Genomic DNA, 26,157 nt, shown 5'->3' with positions numbered 1-26,157 from the left:
TCCTGGAAAGTATAAAGCTACTTCTCTCGTTCTGCACCCCACACCGCCCCCATCTTATTTCCATCGTCTGCCCCACCCATGATCAGAGGCAAAAACCTATAGTTTGAGATTCAGTCTATGAGACACAGGTAGGAGGCTTAACGTCCCAAGTTTGAGCTGTTGCTCAGTAGAGACCTCCTAACAAACCAATCCTGCTCTAGGGCTTTCTGAACGATAACTGGACCAAAGCAACTGGTTTACTGGTCGATGCGCTGGATACCGTCCCAGAGTGAACCTGGATATTTCTGATTAATCTCAAAATGTACAAGATACAGTCAGACACTTCACGATGGAAGAATAACATGTGTTCTCCCAGTTTCTGTGACAAATGGGAACCAAGTTTGAAAACTACACTGAAGACCCATCCAACAATTTATTGTGCACAGGGAAAAAGATCTGTTTGGAGAAACCTCAAGCAGTCAGTATCCAAGCAGTGTTCTTGATAGAACGTGCAGAAGGTTCCATAGAACAGAGGTGGTTCTGTGGGATTTGTTCCAGAGGCATTAGAACACAAGAAGGGGCAACAGAAAGATACATCCAATAGATGTCATTGGATGCCACGACCGGGGGAAGGCAGCACCACGCTTGTAGTTGACACTGGGATAGGGCTGAACAATGGCTGTCTTCAATGACGTGAACGATTGGAGTATGGCTGACTTTGGAAAGGTATTGAAGCAGAATTTTCTTCATTTATCTTCTCTCTAAGAAAGGACACAACCTGAAACAAGAAGCACGTAGTTATGAAAGAGTTGAACACGCATATTTTTATCTCTTTCCTTTAGAGTCCCTCCTCTTCTCCTTTAATATTTTGACGCTGGAAAAATATCGCCTCACCTCACCTCTAGTAAATATAGCTCTTCCAATATGAACAGCTACACTCAACTGTCCAAATGAGCCCGGATGCAGGCTGCAGTTGACGTGCTTTTAGAACATCCAACACCACCACTCAGAAGGGAGAAAGCGAGCCAGACATTGGACTCCATGAAATGTCTCTTTCCTGAAATGTGTCTATCCATGAATGCATCAATGGCGTCTAAAAATGCTACTACATGGGCAGGCCACTTTAGGAAACAAAAGCCAAGAAGTTCCCTGAGCTTGCAGCTGACTTTCTTAGATCATTAGGTTTGGTATTCTAACCTGAACAAATGTGGTTAGGCACTGGAAATAATTTCCAAGACTTAATCTGTGGTCTACACACACATCTATCAAAAGAAATGAGGGACTTTGAAGTTTGGGGGTGCTCCATGATGCCTGTGTCTGATTCTGTCCTAGGAAAGCAAATCAAGAAGCACAACTTTGCTGCCCACCCATTTCCTTTAAAGACCTCATATGTCCATCCCTCCACGTCTTCCTCTGACTGCATCAAACCCACCTCACAGAGGCCCACGGGGACGTTCAACAGCATTGCCTTTGCGGACACCCTTGATGATGAGGAGGCTACCAACGATGATGCCCACCAGACCCACGACCAGGCCTAGGATGCACACCACGTTCTCTGTTGTCTCTGGGAAAGGGGTTGGTGCTTCAAACTCTAGGGGTAAAAAGAAAAGAGATCACAGATCATGAATAGCGGTAGGAAGTAGCAGTTAGTTGCAAATATAAATGACTTAGTAAAGAGACTAGTTTTTAATAATTAAAGAAGAGGAAAATAGGACGATAGAGTGAAGGAATTGCTGACTAGGTAGTCAGAAAAGATGATTGATTGAAGAAGACAAAGTATTTGGATTATAATCAGATGGCATAAAGCAGTTGGGGAATGCCGCTTCCCAAGGGACCAGACAAGCACATCAGCTGAAACAAGGGAGCTAAGGACGGCTCCTACCCCAGTGCTTGAGAATTGGCGTGTCGAGACCCCAGTGTTCCACCTGGCAGTCGTAGTAGTCCTCTGCCGAGGGCAGGAAGGGGAGATAGAAGAACTTGCGGAACAGGTGGTCGTCCCTGGGCAGGAAGACGGTCTCGGACACTCCTGTGGTGACGGGTGCTCCATTTTTAAGCCAGGTGACTTTGAGCACCGGGGGGGTGAATTTGTCAACAAAACAGATGAGGACGTTGGGCTGTTCAGCTTCCACGACGTCGTGCAAAAGCACAGTCACTTCTGGAGGTACTGGGGGGACAAACACACGACAGAAATTAGGTTTCCATGCTGAGGCTTGTCCTTTCTCTTCCCTTACCGAGTTGTGTTCCAAACCTAAGCTAAAGAGTAGTTGGAATTGTGCCCTGAGGACTCTCTGTGAAGGCCCCATATCCCTATTGCTGACCCTGTCCTCTGAAACTTGAACCAGTACTGAGCTGTAAGATATCCACGGCCCTCAACCTTGGCTCCCTCAGCATGGACCCAGCCTAGTGATTTTTGAGTGGCTATGGATGGTAGAGACAAGACAGATGGATATAAAGGAGAAAAAGAAGAAACAAACCTACTGGGCCTATGACATGGTAATTTGGGGCTTGCCTATGACAAGCTTGTTGTTAGTCATCATTGAGTCAATTCCAACTCACATGGACCCACGCCACCAGTGTGACCCCATGGCTAAGCCAGTCCCGATACTGGGAGACAAAGAACTGAATCATTTATTTAAGGGTTACGGATTCCCTCGTCTAAGAGCACAACAGAGAGAGGTACCGTTGACGATGGGAGTGTTGTTGGAACGTTTCTTCATGATGTCCAGGTTGGCTTTGTCCACAGCTATGTTGGCCAAGGCACCTTGAGCCTCAAAGCTGGCAAAACGTTCAAACTCTTTAAGCCTCCAGACGGTCTCCTTCTTGCCCATGTCCACGTGGAAAATCTCATCACCATCAAAGTCAAACATAAACTCGCCTGATTGGTCTGGGCTCTGGTAGAACTCGGCCTGGATGATCACATGATCCTCTGAAAAGGCACGAAAAGGAGTCAGAGAGAGAGAGGTGAGAAGAGCACATGATACGAGACAAATACGTGTGGCAGGAGGTGGTAGAGAAGATAGGGCCCGGGGGAATGGAGGAGTCATGGACACCAGGCGTGAACTGAGAAATATGGAACCTGGGTGTACGGCATGCTTGCTTGGCAGCGCTGGAGAAGAGATAGGAAGGATCAAGAGGACAATAAGCTCAGGGTCTGGTGAAGCTGTTTTTGGCTCCATGTTAGTAGGTTGGAAGTAAGACACCTTTTAAGAAATCCAGCAGAAGTTCCCCAAAGAGAACAAAAAGATTTCATCTATTAAACCAAGGCATTAAGTACATTCATAGGTCAGAGTTGCAAGGCATGTTCTTCTTACATCATTGCTTTCTCTAGGAAGATGGGAACACTGTTTAAAAGATTGAACTACAATTCTGGAATCAAATCAAATCTTGCATTCTTAGCAAGCTGCTTATTTGCTGAGTCATTTGAGCAAAATATTCTACTTATTTATGTGTACTTTTCTTATTTATATCCAAATTTCATATATATATATATATACATATATATATATACATATATATATATTCAGTATAGTTTGCTTTTACCTTAGGTTTGTTTTGGGGAATTAAATGAGTCGAGGGAAGTTATTTATACTAATATATATCAAGTCTACAACAAACACCATTCAAAGGCTGCTTTGAATTTATGAAAATATAACTGGAGCTTAGACACCCTAGAGAGCTAAGGCTGAGACCTTGTGGTGTTAAAGAGCGCTATTCACCTAGATTTATGGCATACTGGTTCTGCATTGGGCCGCCATCCACAAGGTGCACAGTTCGACACCATCTGTTGTTCTCCTGGGGAAAAATGCGGCTTTCCACTCTTATAAACGGTTACAGCCTTGAAAGCCCCCAGGGAGCAGTTCGACCCTATTGTATAGTGTCACTATGCGTTGACATCGACTCAATAGCTGTGAGGTTTTTGGTTTTTTTTTTTAATACTACAGGTTAGATACTCAAAGAGAAGAATCATAATGCAGTTAAAAAAATGTGAATGCTCTTTAGATGGAAACTGTCCTTATGGTACACACTGCATTGCATTATGGTTGATACCGAGAATTATCAACCCCAAGAGAAAAAGCAACTTGAAAATGTTAAACTACAACCGGAGAATATGCATGCTCTGTACTGCGTGTACATGGGGTGGGGGGGTGTCGCTAGTGATTCGTTAAGAGACAGGGGAAGTGCATTAACAAAATTAGGGGTTCAATTTATCATTTATAATCTGAAACAGACACACAGGCGGGTGTGTGTGTGTGTATGCACAAAAACCCCCCCCCCCCCCCCCCACCCCCGTCCCCTCTTGTACTCCCCGACCCGCCAGCCTGCGCCGCCCCATACATTCTGGCCTTCCTTTTGCACGGAAGAGAAGAGCTGCAAACTTTTCAGGTGAACATTAGTGTCACCTGGCTCATTTGGGGCAATGGAAAATACAACTGCCATCCTGAGTGCAAGAGCTGGGCCACTACTCTGCGTATTTCCAGTGACCGTGGGAGTCATGCTCAGGGAAGAGCACTTGTTCTAACTGTTCACAATAGCACACATGATCGCTCCAGAGGTGGCAGGGGCTGGAAAAAAAATCAGACTCCTGACTTCCTTATTCATGGCTCTACTCTCTCAGAAACACCCTTGTTTAACAGTGATCTCACATCACCATAGGCTAGTGAGATGCTCATAGTCACAGGAAGGATTCAATTAGACAGATGTGGTTTATATCACCACTCCGGAGTTTCCCCTCTCCCTCAGGTAAATTGCTATCCTTGGGTGAGCTTTCTCGCTAGTGATCTTCAATACACTGTGCTCACAATATTTTAACACGACTTGCCAAAACATACAAATGAAGGAAAAACTTACCAACCATAACAAAATCGTCACCACCAATTCAATTCCGAGTCACAGCAATACCATGTATGTAAAAGCAGAACTGTATTGCATAGAGTTTTTGATAGCTTTGACCTTATAGGAGTAGATTTGCCAGGATTTTCTTCCAAGACATCTCTGGGTGGACTCATGACATCTCTGGGTGGACTCATAACATCACCAACCTTTCAGTTCATAGCTGAGGTCTTAACCTTTTCCCCACCCAGGCAATTTTACTAAAAATCACTACCACATATCCAGCTAGTAATAGTACTCAGAATTTCTCATTGAATCTTCACAAAACTATATGAGGGCTTTACTTTTTAATTTAATCACTTTTTCAGAACATGAAATTAAATTTCCAAAAGATACTTTGATTGTAAGTATCAGAAAATGTTTCCTTCAGCTTTGGCTTTAATCCAGGTCACTGGTATTTACTAATACATAGCTCAGTTTTGTTCTTATGAACTAAATTTAGCTTACTTCAGTTTGTCGTCAGAGAATTCCTCCCAGCTTCAATTTGTTATGCTTTTAGATTTAATCCCACAAATACCTGTCACCATTTTCTCTTGCTCAAACAATTGACTTGCAGTTATCCACAGTTCATTTCTTCAATGGCCCCACCGCCCAGTTTCTTTGATTCTGAGACTTTTGGCACCTACCTTTGATGGCCCATGATTTCTGAAAGCTCATCAGAACAGCCACGACAAACAATCCTAGTGCAGGGGTCCCTGTTGAGGCCATATTCCTCATTAGTGCTTTGAGGAGAGTCCGTAGAACTCAAGCGCGAGGCAGGACTGAAAGAAATAAAAAGGAAAGAGATTTGGAGGTCTAATAGAGTTGGGCACAGTTACAATGAAGATCAGTTAAGCCTCAGCCAATCAGGAAAATGTTTGGACATGACACATCTGTTGCTAAGGAGAGTACTTTTGTAAAGGGCCCAAGAAAGAAAATAGGCTTTAATCCAGTAGAGAAAGAGAAACTTCGTAATCAGTGAAACAAACAATAAATGAAAGCCTGAGCACACTGGATAATGCTATACGGTTACCTCATCCTAAGCTAAGCCCTTCAAAGGGATATGTTTGAAGCACTTCTGACCCGTGAAAGCTGGCGAGTCTCTTTAGGGGCAGTGGGTCATCTGAAGAGCAGGTAAGCTGTCAGGTCACAGAGAATCCCTCAATCCTGGCAGTGCTAGGTGCCAAAATTGATTGCTGCATGCTTCTTCTCTCATTCCTTACATCCCAATATGGCCAACACATTCCCAAAGCCTGGGGAATCTGGACATATTCTGTGCTTACAGACTGTCAAAGGAGAAACTCTTTTAAGTTTCAACACTCCAGAAAGTGGTAAGAGATGGACAGCAAGATTCTGGAACCCAGGGAGTGGTGACTACAAACAGCTGGCTGTTAGAGGAGCTCCGCCTCCTAATATCTATTACGTTAAATCTGTCTGGAGTTTAGAAGAGACGGCAGCAGACAGGTCACGTTTGAGGATTCGAGTCAACGGATATGGTGGAGTAACCCGAGCAGGCCGTTTTCTGGACAAACTAAAGACAATCAACTGCCGGAGAACCTTTTCATTTCTTCCATCACGTCAGATGACTATTAAAGTTCTGATTTGAAGAATATGTCTCAATGTCCACCAACCACGGAGCAGACTTAAAATTATTCCACTCTGTCTCTCAGGTGTCTGAAACGTCAGCATCATACAAAAGAATATGTTAGCCCACAGGAGGGACCATGGAAAGGGTTATCCTCCAAATATTGGTAATGAAGAGGATCTTGGCAATGAGGCACCCATCAGATCACTTAATACCAGTCATGATGCATGATCTTATTCTACATGTAGTTTATTTCACTAATTATGAGGGCAAATACCCTTCAGAGCCTCATTTTATGTGATCATAAGAACGTTGAACATACTTTGACATTGACTCTTTGTTCACTAAGGGGGGACTCGCCGTACAGAGTTCACGTGGAATTATCATGGACTATATGGACTATATTTCCGGGAGGCTGAAGAACGGGCCAACCGAGAGTGCTACGCTACCCACCGATGCTGCGGTTCTGACCTTATGTTTTCGGTTTATTTCTTTCAGGGCAGAGCTGTGTTGATGTTTCCATGCTTACCCTTTGCTGGATGTCACAATGCCTAGTTTTTAGACAGAAGTCAGTGAATAGGTACAAATTCAAAGATATTTTACAGAAAGACATTTTACATATTGTAATAGTGTCTTGAATCCCAGAGGTTGCTCAGCAACTCATGATTTTGCTCAGACTTAGCACACTGATTGGTTCTCTCACGAGGCTATTAAATATCAAAGCTGTTAGAAAAGATTTTCAGTTCCCTTTTCTGTGGAAGGAGAACCTTGCTGTTTGCATGCTACTAATGTTCACCCATTCTCTCCCAAGCTCTAACTTCCTGTGAGCTTGAGGCAATCTCTGAGAGTCCCTGACTGAAGTTCTCTTGGTGAAAATAAATGAAGAGTCTCAGAAATCACTGTAGGCATATTAGCAGAATTTAATATGTTATAGGGGATCGTGCCTGATAATTGCGAGGAAGTTTTGAACAGCAGAATTCAATGCAAACCACTAACTTCCAAAAGGCTGGGAACCTGTAGGAAGCCACTTCGTGGGACACAACTCCTCTAGGACCCTGAGGGCGTGGAATGTCTTGGGAACACAGGCTGTTGCCAAAACGCCTGTTTGTGAAACCAGATCATCCACTGAGGGAAATGACTTCTGCCCAACCTCCATTTTTGAGATCCCAGAATAGTTAATTCCATCGGCAAACATAAGCCACCTTCAGAAACCCGAGAACAAGCCTGGGAAACCAATTCTCTTTTGAACTCTCTCTCTAAGATACAGACAAGACTACAGAAGTGAATGAAAATTAAACAAAAACCGTGTAACTAAATTTAATATATAATCATGATCTAATGACATGGAGTTAATTTTGACTCATAGTAGCCCTATATAGGGTTTCTGAGATGATAAATCTTTTGGAGAGTAGACAGCTTTTTCGTTCTCCCATAGGGTGACCAGTGGGTTTGAACATATACCCTTCAGTTAACAATCCTAAACCAGAGTCTAAACCAGAGTGACACACGGGCTCCATCATATATATAAATGTAACAATTGGGAATTTTGGGGGGAGGGGGGTGGGATTTGGGTTAGGACATGGAAGTGAGATACCTTAGAAGCATAATTCCAGGTCATGACTGGGATCACCATGTTTGTCAAGTTTGTGTTCTGAAAACGTCTGTCTCCTTTAGCTTTCCATTCCCTTTTTCGGTTCCTTAGAACTTGTCAAGCTATTCTCTCTTACAGAAGATTTAGGAGGTAATTTAGTGCCAAGGGGTTTGTAAACGGACTGTATCCCGACAATAGCTCCCTTAGATCTGCTACATTACTTGGGAATAGCCAGAGTTATTGGAAGCTGTCTCTTGCCTAAGTGTGACCCCTGCCCACTCCTGGGGATGTAATCAGGTCTGCGCTGCAGTCCTCCTCGACTCTTTCCCTTTGAGTTTATTGCATTTGATCAGAAATCCTCATAATGACTTGGATTCTAAGCCTGCAAATACACTCATACAGACTTAGGAAGAAGACAAGAGAAATGACGACATGAAGGTAAGAAATGTGAATTGCACATCTCTGGGACAGCTTGCTGATTGATATCATGAGGAAGGTTGTAGAAAATTGTGTTAGACAAGGTTCTCTAGAGAAACACAACCAGAACACTAATAATTATATATATATATATATATTTTACAGAAAGATAACATAAGAAATAAACAGGTAATTAATCTATAAAGCAGTACAAATGGCTCAGTGCAACTCACTCCCGTGAGACAGTTGTGAGACACTGGCAGTCCTTCAAGTCTTGAGGGCCGCCGGGTAGTCCTCTGTACAGCAATTCAGGCTATCTGGACACAGGAAGCAAGCAGCAAGGTAGGTAGGTCACCAACAGTCAGCCAGATGACAAGGTCCGACACTCCCAGGCTCAATCGATGTAAATTCCAATGGTGTAGCGAAGCAGGTCTTGAAGGAACCTCAAATTACAGTGACACAGTCCACTGGTTAGGTGTCCCACAGGTAGTGTAGATTGGAAACTGAGGCAAAGAACAAGCCAGGCAGCCACACACTGGCCCGATGATCAAAGAGCAAGAGACAAGAAAGGCGAGGCTCGCCGAGCCATTTATCTCTCCGCCCTTCCATTAATCCCACGTGTTCATTGGCCAGGTTGGCACAATAAAAGTTAGCTATCTCAAAAATAAGAAGAAATGACCTAAGCACTTAAAATTTCACATCTGAATGCCATGACATTTTCACACATAACAGTTTCACACACAAAATTTCCACACACAAAAATAGAAGCCATGCGAAAGCGGCTCTTGTCTGCGTTGTCTACATTCACTGCCCTTGAGTTACTCCCAACTCATAGCGATCCTATTGGACAGGGTGGAACGGCCCCTGTGGGTTTCCGAGGCTACAAATCTTTCCTGCAGTAGAAGGAGGCCTCCTCTTGCTCCCTTGCAGTCCAATGGTAACCCACTGCTCCCCCAGGGCTTGTGTATAGCATGGGACAGTCAGAGAGAATAAGTAGGAAATCTGGGAAACAACCATGATAGAGGATAAGTATCTAAAAATAAACAATTTCAAGACTTAATATGGGATAATACATGAGGAGAGATCAATGCTGTAAAATGTTTTAGAAAATCCAAGAGTGATAATAGACAAGCATCATATGTTTCCAATTTCTGAGACTACATTTGAACTTGGGAAATCTTTAGGTAAAAAGAGAGGTGAGAAATAGGCTGGAGGATTTTTATTTGGGGTTTTTTATTAGAAGTCTCCCCCCCAATATTTTGCTTAAATTGATAGGTATCAATTTAAATCTTAATCGTATACCGATACACTTCCTGAGAACTGTATGTTCTCTAGATCATCATTGTATTTCCATTGTACCCCGAGAAAACTAGGTATTTTGGTCAAGGAAACTAGCAGGTAGGGACTGAAGTATTTTCAGTCAGGGTTCCCTGCCTCTATAACCAGTAGCATGTGGACTCAGAGAAGGAGAGTGCACATCAAAACCCTATAAACGCTCCAACCATAACTAGAGCCTTGGTTGGGGCAAGGGCTGCTTCGTCTTCTACACCATGTTTATCGGCAAATATTTCAAAAGTTTCCGTGAACATCTTCCCTTACTTTTCTAACACTGAGTATAAACTGGACTAGGCTTCCATCTTGTGGTCAACAGCAATTATACCTTCACAAAGTTTTTGACTTTGACTTTTCATACAGCATGGGAAAGGCTCAGGATGCTTCAGATAATGTTTTTACTCGTGTAATTATTCAAGAGTTTGTTTTGGTGTGCTCGACCGAATTAAATTGTTTACATGGTCTTCAACTTTAAAGGGCTTGAAGTGTTTTGTTTTGTTTTTTTAAATGTGCCCTTGGCATGAAACAGCTCTGGCCACAATCCAGACTTCAAGCTAGGATGACCAAAGGACTTCAAGTTGGCTCTGTCCCTGACTGATTGAAGAGCACCGCCACCAATCAGGTGTCTCTTTGCCCATAGCCAAGGGGTTGAAGTGTTTTTATATTAAATATCACCACACATTTTTAAAATAAGCAAATGAACAAGACATAGAATGTGTGTCTTTTAAATAATTTTTAAAATGTAAACGAGCCTTTAAAAGCAGAACAATGAACTGTAAATCACTTTGACTTTGCTGTTAAATGTCAGCAACATCCTTTCTTCTTGATGATAAATGTGCTCTTAAGCTAACTTTCTAGCTCTGTTTTCTGGAAACTCAACATGGCTGAAATGTGAGCTGGATTTCTGGACAATATTTTCTTATGGTAAAATATTCCCTCTGATTGGTAAATTGTATCTTTACTGGGAGGAGCAAATTCCTAAAAAACCAAATATTCAGATTTAGATAGTGCCATTCTACAAAATGTTTAAAGGAGAATTAGTGTCACTTCCACACAACCTCTTACAGAAATTGAAAAATGGAAGCACTTTCAAAATAACCACGAAACCAGTATTATCCTACACCCACGAAGGAGAAAGCCAGCAAAATTGGGAATTATAAACTGATATGAAATAGAGGCAACATTTTTAACACAATATCAGCAAATGCTTTTTAGCTATACATAAGAAGGATGATATCCCATGATCGACTGCACTTTGTTATAGGTCTCCAAGGCTGGACACATCTTCAGCAATTTAATCCACCATATTAACAAAGCAAAGAGGCAAAATCATACTGCCACATCTGCTGATGGTGAGAAAGCAGTTGACAGAATCCTGCACTCATTCATGATAAGAACTCTCAGGGAAAATGTTTTGAGAATGATGTACAAATGCGCTTTACACAATTGATGTGTGTATGGATTGCGATAACAGTTGTATGAGCCCCTAATAAAATGCTTTAAAAAAAAAGAACTCTCAGGAAAAAAATAGCATTAGGAATTTTCTTAACATGATGGGGAAATTTTACTTTAAAATACAACTGATATTACACTCGTACTCAGTAGTTAAAAACGGAATGATTTTGGAACCAAGGCAAGAAGATCTGCTATCGCCACTTTAATTCAATAGAATGAAATTAAATGAATGGTATAGGAAGTCCTAGCAAGAGCAATCAGGTAGACAAGAGAAACAAAAAGCATATTAATCATAAAGAAAACTGTCCTGTTGCATGAAATATGATAGTTTATCTGGCCCACCAAGCCCCGAAGGTGACATTCCTGCTTGGAGCAGTCAATGCACGGAGAGGACCATAGGAAACCCCCTCCCCCCGCCCCCCCGAGAAATGACACCCCCTGACCAACCCATAGTGCTACTGGGGACAGTACTGGAAGCACCGTATGGGAATTGTGCCCGGTCTGATCCCCTCCATCAGGATGAAACACGAAGGAAGTGCAACAGCACAGCAAGGGGAGCAAAGCAACAAAGTCCTTGGGGAATCCCGAAAACAGACTTCAGACTGGGGGCGTCAGGGCTTGGCACCTCATCAGCCACCATCGGAAAATATTCAAAAGGGTCAGCAGACAGATCTGGAACTATAGGTCTTTTTCCGATCCCCCCAGCCCATGTCTATCTATATAAGGTAGGCAGGACAAACAATCCTGAGGAGAAAACAATAGGACCGACCTTCTGGAGGGACAGGGGAGAGGAGCAGGTGGGGGAAAGGAAGTGGGGAGCCAACATGTCCAGGGACAAGGGAGCAAAAGGTGATCTAAAATCGATGGTGAGGAGGGAATAGAATGCCTGGTGGAGTTTGATCAAGGGCAATGTAACTGAGAGAAATTACTGAAAGCTGAATGAAGGTCGAACATGATAGTGGGACAGGAGGAAAGTAAAAGGAAATAGAGGAAAGAACTAGGAGGCAAAAGACATTTATACAGGTATAAATATAGACACACACATGTCAATGCATTTATATATAATGATAGGGATATAGGTCTATGTACATATATTTATATGTGAAGTATCAAGGTAGCAGACAGACATTGGGCCTCTACTCAAGTCCTCCCTCAATGCAAGAACACTTCATTCAGATGACCTGGCATTCTGTGACACTCACCTTCCCAACATGATCACTGAAGACAAAATGGGTACATAAGCAAATGTGGTGAAGAAAGCGATGGTGCCTGGCTATTACAAGAAATAGTGTCTGGAGTCTTTAAAGGCTTGAAGTTAAACAAGCAACCATCTAGCAGGGAAGCAATAAAGCCCACATGGAAAAAGCACACCAGCCTGTGTGATCATGAAGTGCCGACAGGATCAGGTATCAGGCATCAGAAGACCAAAAACAAACAGTCATATTGATTTTAACGGTGGGGTCGGAGTGGACACCCAAAGCCCATCTGTAGACAGTAGGACACCCCTCAAAGTACAGCCACAATTCCTCTAGTTCTTTAATGCTTCCCTCCTTCTCCACCCAATATCATGACCCCAGGTCTACCTTACAAATTTGGCTAGACCAGAGCACGTACAGTGGTACAGATAAGAGCTCTTGACACATGGAATCCAGGACAGATGAACCCCTCAGGAACAGTAATGGGAGTTGCAATACCATGAGTATAGGGGAAGGTGGGAGGAAGGGGGAGAAAGGGGGAACTGATCACAATGATCGTTGTATTAACATCTCCCTCCCCCAAAGGGATGAGCAACAGAAACAATGGTCAAGGGAGACAGCGGACAGTGTAAGATATAAAATAAAGATGATAATAATTTATAATTTATCAGGGTTAATGTGTGTGTGTGTGTGTGTGTGTGTGTGTGTGTGGAGGGGGAGTAAACAAAGAGAAGCTAATACCAAGGGTTCAAGTAGCAAGAAAATGTTTTGAAAATGATGGTGCAACATATGTACAAATGTGCGTGATACAATTGATGTATGGATTGTTATAAGAGCTGTAAGAGCTCCCGATAAAATGACTTATTAAAAAAACTGAACCAGAACATAAACAATAATAAACATAAATGCTCTCAATGAAAAAAAAATCACCGTTGATGTAGAAAATCCAAGCAATCTAAAAGTAAAGCAAACCAATGCCGTATACTTATACTAATAACTGAGTTCAGCAGGTTTGCATGATTCAAGATCAATATAAGAAATACAATTCTATTTGTGTACATATACTAGTAATGAAAATATGGGTACCAAAATGAACAATAGAATATTTGTAATCACTGAACGACAAAGAAACAGCTGTAAGAATAGGAAAAGTCAGGAATCATCTGAGCTCTACCACACCCACACCCTGTTCCTTCTCCAGCTCAGTTGCATAAAGGTAGTTTAGAGCTCACACACCTTCCCTGTGCCAGACAAGGGAAGATTTCCTCTTGATGGAGAGGCTTCGACAATTCTCTAACAAACAATATTTAGTTACAATAGAAAAATCATAATATGTGGGAAAATATAACCTCATTTCGCTAACTGAAAAAGAATACACTAGAAAAATTCCTGAAGCTCTCTCCTATTGGAATTAACCCAAAAAAGTACTTTGAAATTATGTGGATGAATGCATCGAACAAAATAAAGAAAAATTTAAAAATAAATACAATAGTTTCAGAAGACACAAGTTATTTTTAAAGTGTCAAATGGATACTATTGAGAAAACACAGTAAATTTCTAGCTTCATTCTAAGGACTAGACAGAAGAGAAGACAGGATTTGTTAACTAGAGAACAGAAGGACAAAAAATATCCCTGCCATCTAAAATTGTATACATAGTGAAAAGACTTTTCAAATATTAACGTAAACTTTTTTCAGACAAAAATGGAGGCAGAGAAGAGATAGGCACACCTCCCACTGCCATTGAATCCATGTTGATTCACAGTGACCTATGGGTCAGAGCATCCTCTCCAGAGGACAGTGGTCTTTTTAATGACAGGGCAAAGGGGGTCTCAGTCAGTGACCCGATTTTCCTAAAGTCCCCCTCTCTCTTTGTCAATATGTGTAAGTTTCCATGGTACTTCCCTTCTTAACAGAAGAGTTTCTCTTGTTTTCAAATCTGCAGCACAAAGGGACACATAATTGGTAATCCTCAGCTCCAGAAACAGATCTGTGTATGGAAGGGACTACACAAGGGGTTTCAGAGTTTGTGGTCTGCAGCTCAGAGGAGCCCTGGTGGTGTAGTGGTTACAACTCTTGCCTCCTAACCAGTCGGTGGTTTGAACCCACCCATCACTCTAGGGGAGGACGATGTGGCAGTCTGCTTCCATAAAGATTACAGCCTTAGAAATCCTATATAGCAGTTCTACTTTGTCCAGGTGTCCTCAAACTACGGCCCGCGGGCCACATGTGGCCCGTCGAGGACGTTTATCCGGCCCGCCGGTGATTTTAACCCATTTGGTTTTTTTACTTCAAAATAAGAGACGTGCAGTGTGCATAGGAATTTGTTTATAGTTTTTTTTTAAACTATAGTCCAGCCCTCCAACGGGTCTGAGGGACAGTGAGCTGGCCCCCTGTTTAAAATGGTTGAGGACCCCCAAGGGTCCCTATAAGTTGGAATTAACAGTAGTGGGGTTTTAAGTAGGTCTTCAGTTTGTGGGGCTCCAGATTGCAATGATGACGTCCGTCAGGGGGATATAACTCTGGGCAGGGAATGAACTTCGGTCCCTGTGGTCGTTACATCATCTCATGCCAACTTGAGGATATTAAGAGTGAAAGGGTGGCGTCTAGCCTGTCAATCAGGTCATGGCCTGATGATGCCCCCTTGTGGGCATGACCTTCTCATGAGGATTCTGGGAACTTCCTCTCTCTCTCAGCTTTCATTTTTCCTGTTGACCAGCCACGTGGGGACTTGCTGAGACCTGCTAGAGAGTCCCTCTCTCTGCTTTACCTTCCTGTTGAAGAGCCACGCTTGGAGAGCTGGAGAAGCCACTTGGAGGACTTCGCTAGAGCTGAGATGCTTCCATCACCATTGGATCCACAAGACTTTGCACCCACCAGCCTGTGATCTTCCTGAATTTTGCATCATTTTGAGTCTGAAGAAACACTTTTGGACTAGTATTGGATTTACAGGCTAATATCAGACTTATGGACTTGATCTGTATTGGGCTGAGACTTTTTTTTTAATACACAATTACTTTGATATAAAGCTCTTTCTTATACATATATGAGTGTCACTGGGTTTGTTTCTCTAGTCAACCTGGACTAACACACGTCCCAGCTAAAAAATTTCATCTCATGACCCTCCATCGATGCCAACAAACTCCGATGCTTCCCTTTGCAACCACTTGTAAAGGGAGATCACTAACACCTGAGGCCTTTTGCTCTAGGTAGAGAAAATTCCTTTTTGACCTTTAGTGGAATCGTTGTAAGTGCAAGCACACCTGAAGACACTGTGTCCCTAGCTGTGAACTGGTTCATTCCAAATGGCTCTGCCATTGGTTTCAAATGACTACTTGCTGAAGTGTCTAGATCACCGTCTCATGCATGTCTGCTTCTACATCTCCACAGACAGAGGGTCAACCAAGGCAAATGTTCCTCTCTCAAATGTTCCTGCATGCTTTGTTCCCTGTTCCCTGTTTTCTCGTAGTAAGACCAGAGCAAATCTCATTGTCACCATCACTTTGTGACTCCTAAGGGTGGCCAAAAGTTTAAGGGGATGGTGCTGTCTCCTATGTTTATGAATTAACTCCATTCATCACTGGGGTGAGCTACTATGTGAAAGTTCTCAAGAACACTAGGCAATGACACAGCATTTTGGGGTGTTACAAGACTTCTGTATTCTAGTCAAGAAACGAATAGACTATAGACTGATAGCGGAACCCTGTGGTGTAGTGGTTATGCGTTGGGCTGCAAGCCACGTGGTTAGCAGTTCAATACCATTACCAGCTCCTGGGGAAAACCCATGGGGGTCGCTGTGAGTCAGCATTGGCAGGAGTGCAGTGAGAGAGATAGAATGATATATTGCTGTGGCACCAGGAAAGAAGTGAATGTCCATTCCTACAGAGTTTATTGCTGTTGTTGTTTTTGCTTGTCCCTGTTGAAAGTCTGCACTTCCGTGTCCCATTGCTAAGGAACTCGCCCAAATTAAAAAAATACTTTCCTAGTGAGTTGATTTGGTGGCCGTCGCCACACAAAACAAAACAAAATAAGACAAAACAGAAATTTACACTAGGTTCCCAAGGATGGAAGCTAGAGCCCTTCACAGTGATTTCTCCATTTTTATAGCAAGACTCCAATCCTTTTCTTGGATTAATGTCATTCAAAAATTTCGTTTATCATCTCTAGTCCCCTCCCCCCACCAAGACTTCCCAACACTTACCACTATGTCTAAATAGATATTTTATATTTTGCTTATCGACTCACCTTAAGAGTTCTTGGATGTGAGCAGTCTGCATAAGATCCACAGGTTGAAGTTGAGGAGACTGAGTCTCTCAAGTGAACACGCTTATCCAAAATACGTCTTGACCAAATTGATAGTAAGACTAGAATTAAGATATCCGATGTCCTCAGTTCAGGGTTTTGTTTGTCACCTATTGGGTTAGGTCGTCAATGAGGTAAACAGGGAATGAATGGGTTCCACAGCAGCCTCTCTAAGAGAATGGTCACTCCTGGGAAGACCAAGGTGACTCCCTGCTGCCCTCTGGTGGCTGTGTGGATGCGGGGGTCGTTCCTTGTATTTTTCTTCCTGCCCTCTCTGGGATTCTTGTTTTTCGTTTTCTCCAAATGCTGTGAACATTAGCCTTGTTTTCCTGCCTCTCCCAGATGTGAACTCTAATCAGAATGACAATATTCTGTCTCCTTCTCTCTCACAAACCAACATCTTCCCTACAAAACCAAGCTACGGTAGAGTTTATGCCACCGTACTTATTTCAGATATGAAACAATGTGTAACATAATATAATGTACAACATAATTTATGCAATGACTCTTATTTCAAAACTGTTGACAGTGTGTATGTGTACATTTTTTTCTAGAAAAGATGAACCAATGTTTAAACAGCTTTTTAAAAATTATTAATTGGGATTAATACATATATAACATCATTCTATAGTCGAATCAAATCCAGCAGAATGGTACATTTGCCACTACAATCAGTTTCCAAACATTTTTTTTCTCTATGGGCCCCTTGACATTATTACCTCTTCATCCCACTCCCCCCAAAACCCTTGTTCCCCTTGCCGACTCCTCGGTCAGCCAGGCACGTCGGTCCTGGTTCTCATGCCTACCCAAACGAAAACACATGTGCCGAAACTTCAAGAGGGTGACCCCAATGACATAACACTCCTGAGATACCCCCCAATATGTACAATCAAACACCAAACCAAACAATACAACCCCCAAAGAACACAAGATTTTGGAAACTGGATCGGGCCCAGCATGCATCCTAGGAAGACTCTGCTTATGTAACTGTTCAAGCCAGGCTTCTGCCTTGACCCGTTGTACTCAATTCGCCGATGCACTCCGTTTACTGACCTCTTTCCTCCGATCCCTCAATTGTGGATGGAGGGAGTTCACCGGAGGTTTATTTCCTGAATGATTCCATCAATGATTCTTGGGCTCCCACTGTCACCTATAGCCTTTTGCAAAGCAGATGCTTAGACTTTAGGCTCTGATATTAATCCCCTCCCTTCAACGTCAGATTATATGCTTCACAATCCTTAGGTGACTGATAATGGTGTGCTTCTTCCATGTTGACTTAGTTGACATCTCACTTAGATGGCTGATTGTTCAGAGACAAGCCTTTAAGACCCTAGACCCTCTCTTATCTGATAGCCAGGCACCATCTAATTCCTTCAGCACATTTTGCTATAGCACCCATCTCCTCCGTGTTCCTTTCCTGGAGGTTAATATTGAGCAGGGCCATGATGTGAGAGCTGGGATTTAATGTGAGCCCCCCAAACCATTCCAGTACCCATGTTTGTTTGTTTTATATTTCAATTTATTCTTACTTGGGAATTAACCCAAATGTCATGCCATTGCATCGTTCCATCTAGTCAAGCAGAATTGTGCCATTGTTTCTGTAATCAATTCTCAAACATCTTATTTCTTCCTGGGTACCTTGACATCATCTCTCCTTATCACCCCCACCCCTCTATCCCCCCTACCCTCAGCAACCCCCTTGTTCTATTTGCTATCCCTATAGGTTCATCAATCCTGGGTTTCATTTACCAAAAAACAGAAAAATTTATTTCACAACTTCGAAAGGGTAATCCCCCCACTCCATAGTACCCAGTGGAATTCCCTCGTTGGAGCTCATTGGTGCAGCCTCTGGAGCATGCTGTGTGCCTTGTAGGTCCAGGATTCAGTGTCCCAACACACCGTGACACCCAGCCTGGGTCCCCAGGATGCATTCAGATGCCCGAGTCAATGTGGTCCATCTGGTGTATGCCCCGGAAGGCCCTCCTCACCCAGTGTCCCCAAAATCATTTCCAGCCATTCTTTCTTAGAACTGTTAGTACCCCTCTTTTCCTACCAACAGATATGCTATTTAAACAGCTTCCTAAGTGAGCATTTGTTGTGATTGTATTTGAGGGTAAATAGAAATGCAAATGTGGGTACTAAGCGCCCATAGGGGTATTTCAGGAGTGGATGATGACACAGAGTGTGAGCAGTAGGCAACACCTCAAATTTGATTATGAATGAATAAATGTCAGGGTAGACCAGCCCCTAACATATCATCACGGGTCCAGCAGGCACAATTGTACAGCAATAATAAGTAAAGATTATAGTAAAGTCATAGAGAGCATGAGAGATAGAAGAGAGATAGAAATCATGGAGTCAGACACATTTCATGGTAGCATGCTCACCTCAGCCCCACTTGGTGGTCCATGTAGAGAATGAGAGAGAGCGAGAGAGCGAGAGAGCGAGAGAGAGAGAGAGAGAGAGAGAGAGAGAGAGAGAGAGAAAGGAGGACAAGGGGAAAGGGAACAGGGGAGTGAGGATGGGGGACAGGAAGGGGTAGCTGACCAGAGGCCAAAGGAGATCTTTATTGCTAACCAAGGGTTATATATCTTTGGGGGGTGTACAAGCCCCCTAATTACAGGTAAAGACATTGTAAGGTAGTTGAGAGGCGCCAGAAACCAAATCAGTCAAATTAGAACAAACAGGCTTTATTAGGGAGAAAAATCCAGCCTGGGCGAAGTCCCACCATTCACAGTGTCTGGGCCGGGGGAGTCACACTTTAGGCTACAGGGGTGGTGCTTATATGGACAGGTATGTCTGGGTTTCTGGAATGTAAGTTGTCTTCCTGGTTCCGGGTGTATTTGTGCTGGGTGCGGAGTGGTGGGTGAGAACAAAGCAGGCGCTGAGCCAAATGGGCCCTGCCGGTGCCGGGTGCAGAGTGGTGGATCGAGAATAAAGCGGACCATTTGCCAGTTCTGGTCAGCTCCACAGGTGTGTGTGGGAGATTCAAGGTCACTTGCTGCTGGAAGCCGGTCTGGTATTGATCCGGCCATACAGACATATGTCACAGGAAGGGGTTGAACTATAGATTATACAGCAATGAGAGGGGGACCATCTAGGGATATACACGCAATAGGAAGAGAAGGGGTTTGGGGTATACATGTGACAAGAAGGGCGGATCCTAGATTCAGGATGGCAGCCTAACTTTGGATGTCACTGAGCCAGTTTGACCTGTTCTCTGGCCCACTATGGAAACCATTATCAAAGGGTATAAACTCACCCTGCAGGGACCAGACTGATGACTGCAAGCCTTCAGGGAGAAGTAGCCCATTGTCCTTAACAGCAGGGAGAGGGCGCTACTTGTGGTGGGACCAGACAGTTGTCTGGCAACTGACTGTCTTCAGGGAGGTAACTTGACAATCATTTACTATTAGTTTAGTAATTTATTTATTTATTAACATATTTTGGGGGGAGAGGACTTAGGAGAAATCGTTCTCTTTCCCACAAAGAAATTTCTATATTTTTATCTATGACTGATTTTAATATTTTGGTCAAGTACTCTCATGACTTATTGTGGAGAAGTCCATCTAGCAATTTCCAGAGAAACTCAGTGGCTACAGGGCTTCTCACAACAATTACCAATGTAACAGCACCGCAGTCCCTACTCAGTGGGGTTACTTCTGTGTTCTGAGCTAGGAGAGGGTGCGAAGTGGTGTGAAAGTCTATCGCTGTATTCCCAGCATCGAAGCCCACATCCTGGAGGAAGTATCCTTACATTCAGTACCAGTATTTCAAGTTAGGTGGTCCAACTGTAAGTTGATTAAAACTGGAGAAGAAACATCAGGGGGAAAAGCGACTTATATCTCACCACATCATTATGTCGCACATGTTTAGATTATTACAGTGCAATGAAACCTTTTAATTATCCTGGAATACTCTTGAAAGCACGTGCAGGTTCCAGGCATATGAAGAGAAATTTAAAGGGAAAATGAAAACCTCCCTGCCCCTAAGCCTGTGGCCAATCATTACTTTCTTTGCGTCCAAACATTACATGGACAAATGTACTGTGATTTTTTTTGGCAACAGAGAGTAATTAAACCGTTGATTACATTGTAAATGGAGATAAAAAAACTGAAGTAACAAGCAATAAACTAAGGCAAGAGTCTATTAAGCTGGTACTCTGACCCTGGAGGCAGCTACTCCTTTCTGAAGAACTCCATTTTTCCACCAGCTCATAAGGAAGGGATATTTAGTATTTATTCTTCCTGCTAATTCTCTTGCCTGACAAACAGTTTCTCTGGTGGAAGTGTTTTCCCCAATGGGAAATCCTTGTCTGTGGTGCGGCAGAGGGAAGGGTGAAGGCAGACTTACTAAGAAGGTAGTGTTCCTGGAGATGCTGGTCTTGAGGGAGGCACAAACTTGAGACGGGGCATGTGGGAGGGGTGGAAACCCAGGAAGCAGTGAGAGTCCCCTAACTTTCTGAGGCAGCTCTAGGAAGTTCAATTTCACAATTCTGCGCAGTCCTAAAACTTTCAAAGTCCACACTTTTGAACTTCAATTGGGAGAAGGTTACAACCGTCAGGGGGAGCCCAGTCTTCTGATGGGGCTCTCATGATCAGTGAGGGCACACAGCTTCTGTGCTTCTCCCTGTAGTTTGGGTGTGGCAGCAGAAAGCCTCCCTTCACCCAAAGCCCCAGGGGAAAGTGTGGGTGGTTCTTGATTCAATCAGCGCACCCTTGAACTCCACCTTGGCTTTGGAAACCTGCTAGGTCGGTGAAGTATTTGAGACCCAAAGAGGAGAAGATTGAACAGCCACCTGGATTCATCACAAGGACACATAGTCAAGTGAGTGGTTCCTGATGAAATATGGGTCTGGGGACTTGGGGAAGTCAATTAAGATGAGCAAGTAGGGCAGACCAAATCAGCATGCTTGGGAAACTTAGCCTATGTCAGCTGTAAATCTGTCCTGGAGAGCTCAAATATTTTCTACCGCAGCAGTGACTAGAAAAGTTGTCCTATGGCAAGGCTGGGCACCACAAGGCAGTTCTTGTGTTGTGTTGAGTCTGGCTCTCGCTTGTTCACTGTATAATTCACTGACGTTGAGTTCATCCTGACTCATAGCGCCCCCCTTTGGGTTTCTGAGACTGCAACTGTTCAATGGAGTAGAACTGCTGAGCGTGTGGATCACAGCCCAACGCACAGCCACTCCACCACCAGAGCTGCCGTCTACTGGACAGCATGCATGTTTTCAAATGCTGTCATCCTCCATTGGATCTTCACAATAGCTCGGTGAACCTGGATGAGTGAGGAAGAGGAATTAAATTAAAAATCAGAGTTAGGCTATTCATTTACCATGTATGATTTTTTCTCTGAGTCTGCATGTCTCTATCTGTCAGATGGTGATGATACACCTGGGAAAAGGTTGGGAATGATTAATTCAGTTAGAGAGGTGAGAGAGTTGGGGTTCGAGAAAGTAAAATTCAAGGTCACAAAATAAGAAACTAAGTTATCACGTTTCCCAGGACACTTATTTTGTTTTCTCCAGAAAGAGGTGTTATTTTAACATATGATAATATACAGTCACTGTGGGATTTACACTGATACATAAACTTCCGTTTTCTGGAATGGATTTATTAATACCAGTTAATAAATCTCTGGTAGGACTGTCTGCTAAGCATTTGCCTGCTAAGTGCATGTTTGGCAGTTGAAACCACTCTGTGGGGGAAAGGTGAAGCTCTCCGCTCTCCTAAAGTTGTAAAGTCTTGGAAACCCTTTGTAGAGCTGCAATGAGTCAAAACAGATTCAGTGGCAGTGGGTTTGTTTTTTGTTAAAAATTTGTAAGCAAGCCAAACACTGTGTCCACTTTACATACTGGGGATTTAACATTTGAAGCATTTTTTTTCTGAAGGACAATCCTAATCACCTATGAGTGGAAATTTTCTGATGTGAATTTTAATAGTGCATGCTTAGAGTTGAAAATTTATCTTCCAAAAAACAACAAAACAGAACAAAAATTATCTTTCACTTGATGCCTAAATAGAAATCATCGCTCACTTGTTGCATCTTTACACATCGACTTTATTCAGCAAGTTCAATTGAAAATGGGCTTTTCAGGATGTGATGAGCTGCATACATATTAGACCATATCTCTTACTAATAGAGAAAATTATTTTATTTAACATAAGCGATGGTAGTGTCAGAAGGTTTCTGGTCTTCATTGCAATGATAAAATAAAGATATAATAAAGATAGCAGGCATATGATAGAATTGTTTTTGAATATGTACTTACTATTAATTTTATTCATGTCGTGTAAGGAAGATACGCTTCAACTGAAAAGGAAGATCTTAGCCTCTTTAAGAAACCTGAAGTTTTCAGCTAAAGTCCAGCTGTTTCTTTAGAATTAATGAGCCAACTATTGTTAGCATGCTAACAGCAGATAGCTTATTCACCCACCCACAGCCATCAAATGGATTCTGGTTCTTAGCGACCCAAATAGGGTTTCTGAGACTGCAAATCTTTAAGGGGGCAGTGAGCCTTATCTTACTTCCGAGGAGCCGCTGGTGAGTTTGAACCACCAACCTTTGGGTTAGCAGTGCTGCCCGGGTTTCTTTAACTATGACAAACAAAGTTAACAATATTATGGACTAGATAATTCAGTTGTCAGGGCTCTTCTCTGCATTATAGAATATTTAGCAGCATCACTGACTTCTGTTCACTGGACATCTCTTTTCCGAGTTGTAACCACCAAAATCGGTTTCTAGACGTTGCCAAATTGTAAGAGCAAAACTCTTCGTTCACCTTGGTCTCCTCCTCCTCCTTCATTGAGAAACACTGGTTTCAGGCAATCATTCCTGCCCTTTGCCCTCCACAATCTCTCTCTGAGTCCCAGAGAAAGCTTGGAAACCTTTCACGATACTCTCAGGAGCTTTACTGACTTGGGAAATTTTCTTTTTAAAGTGCACATTGGTAAGTTTTTGGCCTTTTAATCTCTCTCTTCAGTGTAAAAACAATTACATCTCCCCCAAACTAAAGAGTGGCAATGCACAGCTGGTTTGTAAGAAGTGTGGATTGTTTTTGTTCACAAGAGGGAGGGAGGGTATTTGGCGTGAATTTTGTGAGCTTTCTTTGGGCTTACTTGGCAGAAGAGAATGTTTCTGCGTGTGACAGCACGAGTCAAGGGTAAATGACTGGTAAGTTCCAAGTGGTCTAGTTGTCTTGTATCACTTGACGTCACTCGTGATGGAAATTTTAAAAGAGCTCTTTAGGTCGAAACCACCAGCGGTTCTGTGAGAGAAACACAGGGCTTTCTACTCTTGTAAAGACTTACAGTCTCTGATAAGAGTTGCATGAGCCCCCCAATAAAATAATTGAAAAAAAAAGAAAAAAGAATTACAGTCTCAGAAACTCAGAGGGCTTTTTACTCTTGTAAAGAATTACAGTCTCTGATAAGAGTTGTATGAGCCCCCCAATAAGATAATTAAAAAAAGAATTAGTCTCAGAAACTCACAAGGGCATCTACCCTGCTTTATAGAGTTTCACCTTCTAGTCTATGCACCTCAAGGCAGTGTTTCCATATCTCTCACTCAGTGGTTCTCAACCTTCCTGACGCCGCGACCCTTTAATACAGTTCCTCATGTTGTGGTGAGGCCCCCAAATTATTTCGTTGGTATTTCATAACTGTAAGTTTCCTACTATTATAAATCTAGCGACCTCTACAAAGGGGTTATTTGATTCCCAAAGGGGTCGCGACCCACAGGTTGAGAACCCTGCTCTAAATCTTCCCTGAGGAAGGCTGTGTGCTTTGATTTGTACCAGGTGAAAAACGGCCATGGTGGCAACCCTGAGAGATGCAAATGGTGCTCCTATGAAATATGTTTTGAGTTTGGGGAACAAAAATATGCCTGAATGAGTATGATCAGGCTGATCGGGTGCGTGGGGTAAGATTTCCCAGTGAAATTCCTGTAGGGAAGCTCTTGCTCCCCTCCGTGGGCGATCGGGAACACAGGAGTTATACAAAAACAGTCCATGGCAAGTTTTCCTGGCCTTTTCTCCACCAAGGCAGTTTTCAATTTTCTTTTATTTATTCATTTATTCATTTATTTATTTATTTTTAGTTTTCAATTTTCTTAAAACTTCTTCCCGATATGCCTGCATCAAGATAACCCTTGGGGATCCCCAAGACAGTCCTCATGACCTTCTGAGCTGACTTTCCTACCTTGCATTGAAGGGACCAAATGGGTTCCTTCAGAATCCATGGTTTGGATTGGCTTCTTTTTGGAAGGCAGCCATAGAATTCTAAGTGTCTGACTGATATAACCGGTACACAGCTATCCATTGATTGTAGAGATAGGCTTACACACATTGTGCTTGGACTAAATCTGTGGCTGCATGGACCTAATACCAATGCTTTCTTACTTAACTTTGATGTTTTAGTGTTTTTTCAGAACTAGGCATTGTGATTGGGCTTGTATTAGTCTCCTCAGAGCTATTTTAAATGCATGTAGCAATCTTTTTAGAAAAGAATAGAATAATAATGTTCTTCTGATCCACCTGAATCTCATTCTTCATTTCAGACTGTCTGTTGATATGTCCCCCATTAATGTTTGGGGAAATAGAGGGAGGAACTACCTTATCACTGCTCCTGATCAGGTTCTGTTACTGTTGAAAGAAAGTTTTCAGTAATATTCTTGATATGCCATCAGTCTGGATTTTTTTATTTTTCAAAAGTTAAGCTGGCAGTCCATTTTTATCCCAGTAATTTAAAAAAATCTCTTTAGCTTGTGAAGCTGGAACAATGGGCTTGAATTTTCCACACTCTTCCAGTTGGCCCACACCCCGCCCCTCCCCAATTAATTCCAAAATATCACAAAGATTATGCTGAAAGGAGATTTAAAAATTTGTTTTTCTGGTCATGTTTTCCTATAGGCGTCATTTCTAGCATTCTCTCTCTACCCTCCTACCCTCTTTACAAAGCATCTCCTTGCCCCTGGGTTCTCCCAGGGCACCAAGAGATGACTTCCTGGCTGCACTGTGATGCCGAGTCTTCCTGAGTTTTCCTGTTTAGGGAACTTTAGTGAGAAGAGAATTTTGCATCAGGTGCTGGGAGGAGGAAGAGCAAAATAATTGACTACTGCTCTATAACTTCTGCATCTCAAAAGAGGTGGTTCAAAGATGGTAACAATACATACTACTGTCTCTTTAATCCAGTAGTGCTTTTCATTGTAATCAAAAAGCTTCTTTCAGATCTAAAGATAGCTTAAAGAACAGCAGGTTAGATAAAGGACAGGAAGAAATCAATCCCTAGAAGAAAATATAGCCAATAGACCAGAGGAGGTACACTGGTACAGATAGGAACTGATAATACAGGGAATCCAGGGCGGATGAGCCCTACAGGACCAGTGGTGTGAGTGGCAAAACAGGGAGGGTAAAGGGAGAATGGGTAGGAAAGA

At 42.7% G+C, this 26,157-nt stretch overlaps 2 protein-coding genes and 1 non-coding gene across 3 annotated transcripts in view; 1 reads left to right on the top strand and 2 right to left on the bottom strand.

Moving 5' to 3' along the window:
- Positions 1-388: 388 nt before the first annotated feature.
- Positions 389-5,649, bottom strand: LOC101638712 (mamu class II histocompatibility antigen, DR alpha chain-like). The gene is made up of 5 exons (XM_004711729.3): positions 5,496-5,649; positions 2,660-2,905; positions 1,862-2,143; positions 1,412-1,570; positions 389-757 (listed from the first exon to the last, which is right to left on the bottom strand). The coding sequence occupies exons 1-4, from the start codon at positions 5,584-5,586 to the stop codon at positions 1,413-1,415; spliced, it is 777 nt and encodes a 258-aa protein (XP_004711786.2). The 5' UTR covers positions 5,587-5,649; the 3' UTR covers positions 389-757; position 1,412.
- Positions 5,650-6,079: 430 nt separating this feature from the next.
- The window catches only part of BTNL2 (butyrophilin like 2), a 38,859-nt gene continuing 18,781 nt past the window's right edge, over positions 6,080-26,157 (top strand). The window contains exon 1 of the mRNA XM_013006995.1: positions 6,080-6,179. Coding sequence (XP_012862449.1) covers positions 6,080-6,179 — 100 coding nt within the window. The remainder of the gene's footprint in view (positions 6,180-26,157) is intronic.
- LOC115870418 lies at positions 10,279-10,422 on the bottom strand. Its single transcript, XR_004046695.1, has one exon. It is a non-coding gene; the product is annotated as a small nucleolar RNA SNORA48 (small nucleolar RNA).

The sequence above is a fragment of the Echinops telfairi genome, unplaced genomic scaffold, assembly GCF_000313985.2.
Source record: "Echinops telfairi isolate 266 unplaced genomic scaffold, ASM31398v2 ScPeMD7_655;HRSCAF=1070, whole genome shotgun sequence".
Lineage (NCBI taxonomy): Eukaryota > Metazoa > Chordata > Mammalia > Afrosoricida > Tenrecidae > Echinops > Echinops telfairi.
Note: the sequence above shows the minus strand (reverse complement) of the source record. Positions and strands in the feature narration are given on the sequence as shown.

Coding starts and splice junctions, on each gene's coding strand:
- LOC101638712 (XM_004711729.3), bottom strand. CDS start 5,586: ATGAGGAATATGGCCTCAACAGGGACCCCTGCACTAGGATTGTTTGTC. Junction 2,144..2,659: donor CAACACTCCCATCGTCAACG/GTACCTCTCTCT, acceptor TTGTCCCCCCAG/TACCTCCAGAAGTGACTGTG. Junction 1,571..1,861: donor GCCAATTCTCAAGCACTGGG/GTAGGAGCCGTC, acceptor TTTTACCCCTAG/AGTTTGAAGCACCAACCCCT.